Raw genomic sequence first — 7,716 nt, forward strand, 5'->3', positions numbered from 1 at the left:
CTCACTAACTCAAGCTCTCGCGCACGAGTTCTTGAGTCATGAACTCGCGCGCGAGATCCTGAGTTCTTAAAAATAAGAAAACAAGATCCTTGTTGGTGACTTAGCGCTTGTGTTACAAGCGGTATAATGATAACCATGCTTTACGGGATCTCTCAGTTGGTAAGCGACACCGTACCAGACTTATTAGTATCGAGTATCACCCAACCCTAAAAATGATGTATCAAACAGGTTTACCAGATGAATGTTGATAACACAGTTATGAATACACTCTTGTAATCCTTATTACTAACAATTAATACTTTCTGGGTTGAGTTTATGTCCCCGGTATATATCTACGCCTCTGGAAATGAGGGAACGGGAAATGCGACAGATTCGGGTTGCATTTTCAGCCATTTAGTGTAGACTCGGGGTACATTTTCAGCCATATTTGGTTTAAGAAATTGCGTTTCAAAACAAGTCGAAGAAGTGACAATTTTTTATCGTCTTTTAGCAAAATTTGCGAAAATTTTCCAAAAATTGGTACAGTTTTGAGTCAGTTTTTTTGGGTCAAATTTAGGTAGTTTTTTGGAGTCCCAGGCGCACATCTAAACGCAAAGTCAAACCAAAGTTGAGAACCCCTCCCCGGGAAGCTAGACTCAATGGCTAAAGCATTATTTATTCCCTGAACAGACGCAAAACCGTTTTCCATCGTTGCGCCCGCTGGAGGATATGTAACTCGTGAAACAGACGGCACTATTGCCATCACTATAAGAAGGACTTGTTTACCGGACTGTACAAGCGCAGGAATAGTTGGTGAGTTTAAAATAATATAACAATAATTTATAGTATTATAAAACTTGCCTTCAAATAATTCGTCGCTACTAACAGCTTGTTTAAATTGTCGTCATCGGTAGGCTAAATATTCAATGTGTTTGGCCGAATTCGTAAGAAGCAGTGAGCACATTAAAATAGTAACTCACCATTTTGAAAGACACAACATTTCACGCTATAAAATTAGATAAAAAATAACGATAGATATTTTTGTGATCACGAACCCAACAATGGCTTTCAGCGAGCCATTTGCTACACTGATAAAAGTTTTAACAGCGGTGATTAACGGATGAAGCAAGTTGCTTAAAAATAATCAAGCCACTTATTTATAATTCTTAAACAATATTCTCAGTAACTGGCTGTACAGTTCACACGTTGATCAGCCTTAATTAAACTTTAAAACATCGTTTTGACAATGTGAGCTCTTCTGACTCCAAAGTAATTTTCATGTAAATATACGTAAATAGTTACAATGCTTTACAATACGTAAATAGTCAAACCATTACATTTCCAGGGAATGATGAGTAAAAATAATTATTTCCCCGCTCAATAGGCAGGAAAAACTACTGTTTTTTCCTACCAAAACCATACTTGACATGTATGTTACTTTGGATGAAAGAAGTAAAATAAGCACAGGGGCCACCTCAATATTTTCCTTAAATCCAAGATGGCGGCCAAAATCCCAACAATCCACTAAATTCCTAAAAACGCATGTTTACAGTCTTAGTATGTTATGGAACTTATATTCAGATATCAGTTAACATATGTGCACAACAAACAAATAGGTAATTCTCTAAATGGTCTCACCGTTAACCCAATGACCCAACTCAATATGACTAGATGTTAAATATATTAAATGACACACTGATTCCATGTGTCGTTATGGTCATAGAATACAACTACTAAATCTTCAAAGCTGCGTGCATGTTCATTGAACCATGACGATCAAAATAAATCCGGAGGTCTCAACAAAAGTGTACTTGAGTCCAAGATGGCGCCCAAATTCGCGAACGGGTCTTTCCATGCGAAGTTTAAAACAGAATGGGTGTACACCCGTCCTCTGGGATGTTGTTCTACCATTGGTCCTGGGTATCTTTTGTGACCCCCTTGGCGAAGTCATAAGAAAAAGTCAAATCCCCCTTATTGCTGCAACTTTCGTGACCTTGAGCATGTTGAACTGAATTTGGTCAATAGCAGGCCACTTTACAAAGTACCCTTTTTAAAGGGCAAAATCTCAGCAACTAAATCAGCTACGACCTTTTTATTACACATGGTTAATAACCAGCTAGTCATAAATGAGCAACAGCAAATTATTTACTTAATATGCTAATATTTCCATGCTATTCAAGGGTCTATTAATGCTCAAAATGTGTTAACTACCTGACAAAGTTTACGATTCAGTCAAAAAACTAAACATCTGTAGCCTCCCTATAAAATGCCAATTTGATCCGGCCACAGAAGTCTTTGACGGACCGGTACATGAGGTACACAAAACATATAGAATTGTGTTTTTTCTCATCTAACATTGACCCTCTATAAAATTGAAACTAAATGTAAATATCCATTTTATGACTAGCTGGTTATTAACCCTGTGTAATAAGAAGGTCCTGGCTGATTTAGTTGCTGAGAATTTGCCCTTTAAAAAGGGTACTTTGTAAAGTGCCCTGCTGTTGACCAAATTCAGTTCAACATGCTCAAAGTCACGAAATTTGTGCAAAAAATGGTATTTGACTGTTCTCATGACCTTACCGGGGGGCTCAAAAGGTACCCACGACTAATGGTAGTACAACATCCTAGAGGTGGGGGTACATTCATTCCGTTTTAAATTAGCAGGGAATGACTCGTTGGCGAATTTGGGTGCCACCAGATACTGTTTTCCTGGTCCCTGACAGTCTAGGCCTTCTTACAGTACAAGGCTCCAGACCCTTGAGATTCCCACCATTCTTTATCGCTTTCTGACTTTCTGACTATATCAAGCTGAATACTCTTTCCTCCAGACAAGCAGTCAACGCAGATTTCCGGCATTTCCATCGCAGCCGAACTGACGCTTTCCATAATTCCCCAGGTTATGGTCCACCGTACCAAATGATGTCTCCAGTGAAATTGTCTTTAGTTTGTTTTCTTTTTCGCGCAAAATGCGTAGTTGTATGTACCTTTATCAGTAATTTGTTGTATGTGCGGTTTTTTAATCGCTTTTTTACATAATGTCTTTCTTTTTCGTTAACGGGGTTATCGGAGACCCACTTCAAAGTGATTTAGTTCGCTATTAGGGAATCCACCAGGGACCCCGTTGACTATTTGTATTTGTATTTATTTTATTTTTTTGGCTTTTTTCTGCTATTGTATATATGTTTGCCTGGAATATCAATAAATCAAATCAAATCAAATCAAATCTTTGACTCAAGTACACTTTTCTTGTGGCCTCTGAATTATTTTGATCATCATGCTTTAATAAACATACAAACAGCCTGGAAGTTTTAGTACTTGTATACTATGACCATAACGACGCATGGACTCAGTGTGTTTTTTATCATATTTTTCACATCTAGCCACATTGAGTCAACTATGAGTCCATTTATTGAATTACCTTTTGTTTGTTGTGCGCATATGTTAACCGATATCTAGCTAATGCCAATGCATGTGTGCAAGTGGCATCACCCATCTATGTTGTTTGTGGTAGAAAAAGCATTTTGAAGGTATTTCGTCTTGGGCCGGAAGTGACTACTTAATGACCTTTGACCCCAAATCTGTGAAAACGCTAGAGACACTGGCTAATGGCAATGCATGTGAGCACCTTGCGTCACCCTGCCTTCGTCAATAGATGTCTGTATACACATCTCAAAAAAAGTAACTACCCCCCCCTAAATATTTGCCATTATTCAATTACAAATTTGTAAAATGCGCTGGAAGCAGAATTTATTTCTGCGCATTTTGACACCTCATTTTGTAGCAATTGTCTAAATATTGACGTCACCGCGTACATTTAAATCAATGTAACCCAAGATTTGAAAGTTGCAGTAAATCCTATTGATTTGTATTCAGTATAATGGAAGGAAATCTGTGTAATGATATCTGAGTGTTTTTGTATTGTTGTATTCTAAAGTGCAACTTTCAATTCTGGCCCTAACGACATGTTTTATTGTTTTCTGGGCTATCGTATCAAATGAGGTGTCAAAAAGCGCAGAAATAAATTCTGCTTCCAACGCATTTTACAGATTTGTAATACAATAGCCCTTTTTTGAATAAGGGGGTTAGGTACTTTTTTTAGATGTTTAGTTCCATAACATAATAGTATAAGAATTAAAAAAGGATAGAATAAAATAAAATAGAAACATTATTAATATTAGATTATACGTATTATTATTTCATACTAGTTGTGAACACAGCAGATTATACAGCGACAGCTCCTGGTGACTACACTCCTCTTCAGGGCGAAGCCGTAAATTTTGCAACTGCCGATACTGATGCTACGGTTAGCCTGAGTATCGTTGACGACTATGATATAGATCCGGACGAGCGTCTGGTGGTGTACCTTGCAATTAGTGTAACTGGAGAAACCTATCATGTCTCGTTTACATACATCACTATAATAGACGATGATAATCTAATTTAAGCATGTCTCAGTCATGTGGCCGTACATTATTTCTACGCACTATTCACACAAGCATTATACTTTGATCAGCTCGTAATCGGCGGGCCTTATAACATCGCGGATTAATATCAATTATTTTATTTCGAGAATTTTCTTGTGACATCTGGCCAGAAGTATCAGAAATTATTAATTCAAGCTCTATACTTTGTCTACTTTATTTAACATGCTGCACAATATACACCAGACAGGTCAACTATATCACTCTAAACGTGGGTCTACTTTTTGGCGTAGTGGTAAAAGCCTCACAATTCCCGCCGATTATGAGCTGATCAAAGTATAGAATTCAAAACACCACACATCGAAAATTGAGCCTTTTCCTTTATTTGTTCATTAGTCAGAATGATTTGACCCGTCCGTAATGTATTGTTATTGCGATGCATTGGAATTGGAACTGAATTTAAATTGATTTAGGTTATTTTTGCATTGAATTGGAATTAAATTAAAGTTATTTTAGTTGATCAATAATTGAATTGAAATTGAATCAAAATTACTTTGAGTGTTGACAAATGGAATTGGAATCGCATCGAAATGATTTTGAGAAACAGAGAATCGAATCAAATCAAATGGAAACAGTATTTTAGTTTATTTCGATTCCAATTTAATTCAGTAGGTTACATAGTTGCAACTTGCAGACTTGTCACATTTTTTACCAAGGTCACGCACTAAAATATGACTGAAATGAATGTGTAATCATGTAATTACAAAAGTATTATTAATATGTGTAACCATAGCCAACATTGTCTGTCCTATGTGTCATGTCTGCACTTTGTCTGCACATTAAATATGTCCTGATACATCTTTAAATTGTCTTTCGTCCTGATTGTTTAACTTATTGTAAAGGGTGGCCAAAAAATATGTTCGAGCCCTGCTCTGCAGACTTGTCACACTAAAATATGACTGCACATTAAATATGTCCTGATACATCTTTTGATTGTCTTTCGTCCTGATTGTTTAACTTCTTGTAAAGGGTGGCCAAAAAATTGTTCGAGCCCTGCTCTGTTTAAGTCTCCTACCATATAATGTTGCTTTACTTAATGTATAAGTTATTTAATGGTGAAATAAACTAAATTGAACTGAACTGATTATTTGATTTTGTACACGAGTAAACTTGAATAAGTTTTACTTTGCACACAGTTCAACAGGAATTGTCTCAATCGCAAAAAAGCGAAGTACATTAACATCACAATGGTGGATTAATTGTAACTTAGGCAAAGTATAAGGTATTGAAGTTAACATGTGTAAAAACATAGTTCTTCAATTTTTCTTTAGAATATTAATCAATGTCGTGTAAACATGCAATAAGTTTCAATTGGACATTAGAGTTCACTTTATTGATATAGTGACAAAGGTCAATGCTGTTAAAGAAGCTTGAAACTGAAATGTTGTTTTTATTTATTTGTCTGTGTAGTATTTCTAATTGCAACCCACTAGTCTCCACTGCATTAGATTTCACAACAATTAAAAATAAGCACTGAATTGGAATTGGAATTTAATTAAACTAAAATGCTTGCTGAATCGAACAAAATAGATTAAAATTTAATTTTGATGCACTGAATTGGAATTGAATCGAAATGATTTGAAACAAAAATATTGAATTTGAATCGAATCAATAAAAATATAGGAAGAGAGAATCTAATTGGAATTGAGTAAAAAACAGTATGAAGTGGAGAATTGATTACCTAGCTGGGGGGTTTACACCCCCAGCTAGTAATGTCAGTAATGTCAGTAATGAAAGGATCTATGCACTTAGCCTCTTATCAACTATGTCAAGTCACGACAACTGTGATTCCTGGGACATATCCTGAGGATGAAGGAAGATGAACTATGTAGAAGATATGCCCTCTACACCCCAATACACGGTAAGAGAAGATCTGGAAGGCAAAAAACATCCTACTTGTCTTATGTTGAGGGACATCGACAACTTTGTACTGCCAAATGCTATCACGGCTTTAGCTTCATATCGTAATACATTGAGAAACTTTGCAGTCGCCTCGCCTGCTTCGCAGCCGAATGAAATTTTTTTTAAATGAATGAAAATGAATACATAGATTTAGAGATATTATCTCATATACTGGCATATACAGGCAAAAGGCTTGGACGAAGCATTACTAAAAATATTGTTGAAGTCTACATTCGATTCAAATTCAACACATGGTCATAATACATACATCTGTTAACTCTATTGCATGCATCTCTTTTTATATCTTATTAAATTAAACACAGTAGCTGTTTATTACCTTTCATATGATTATGTCGAACTTATATTTGCATTGACAATTAATATTAATTACATTTGCTTTTTAATTAATCTTAATTCTTAAAATTGGATATTAATCAGTTATATTGTCATTTCATTGCCTGTGATGCTTTGAATTTCAGGATCTGTTTTAACCAACTAGTTATTATTGTATAGTAAGTAAATATTTCCTAGGTACTATAAATGATAAACATTAATTTTCACCAGGTTCGCCGTCGCAAATAATAAAGGAGACAAGGAGGAAAAGTGATCCCGCCCGGGAATCGAACCCAGGACCTCATTATTTGCGACGGCGAACCTGGTGAAAATTAATGTTTATTTATATAATTCCCGTCGATCATGCCACTGTTTTTCCGTACTATAAATGATGTTCGATATATTCTGCTTCCCTCTTTTTTCAATCATATTCTTTTTTCATTTCTTCTTTTACTTCCTCTCCTTCAACCACGTGTCAAGGTAAATCGCAATGTCATTGATCTCACATGCATTTCAATGGACAATCATTACGAATGAACAGCGCGTACGCATGAAGTAAAATTTGCGAACCTCCCTGTTGCTTTATTGTAATGATTTCTTACAAACAAAAAGAATCATAAGAATGGTCAGACTTTCCTTCGTACTACGTTCATTATCCAATATCCTTGACTGGACTACCGTCTGCTTGCATCAAAGTCTTTCATCGGATTGATAGATCGAGACTGGAAAATATGGCTTGGTATCGATACCTTCATGAATATCGGTCACGTATGTTGTGTGAGGCATATAGACCTTTTTCCCTCTTTCCCATCATGCACTATTCCAGGGGGGTATGAGTGTCGCAAAATACATCATCTCCCCGGGGAGTACAGAGTTATGTTCATCACATTCTGGAATACGGACATTTCGACTGGTGCCTTCATCACAAAAAAGGAATCCCCGATAATGATGATAATGGCGCCACGGTCACTAATACCTTTCGGGGGCAAAAAACAACATTTCTATGCCTTATGGACATGGT

General features: G+C 36.2%; 1 protein-coding gene across 1 annotated transcript in view; it reads left to right on the plus strand.

Annotated features, from left to right (window-relative positions):
- The window catches only part of LOC140168939 (lactadherin-like), a 43,665-nt gene extending 38,715 nt beyond the window's left edge, over positions 1 to 4,950 (plus strand). Inside the window, exons 7-8 of the mRNA XM_072192250.1 lie at positions 670 to 792; positions 4,185 to 4,950. Of these exons, the coding sequence (XP_072048351.1) occupies positions 670 to 792; positions 4,185 to 4,423 (362 nt within the window). The 3' untranslated portion in view covers positions 4,424 to 4,950. The remainder of the gene's footprint in view (positions 1 to 669; positions 793 to 4,184) is intronic.
- Positions 4,951 to 7,716: the final 2,766 nt, after the last annotated feature.

This window comes from Amphiura filiformis, chromosome 14 (genome assembly GCF_039555335.1).
Source record: "Amphiura filiformis chromosome 14, Afil_fr2py, whole genome shotgun sequence".
Taxonomy (NCBI): domain Eukaryota; kingdom Metazoa; phylum Echinodermata; class Ophiuroidea; order Amphilepidida; family Amphiuridae; genus Amphiura; species Amphiura filiformis.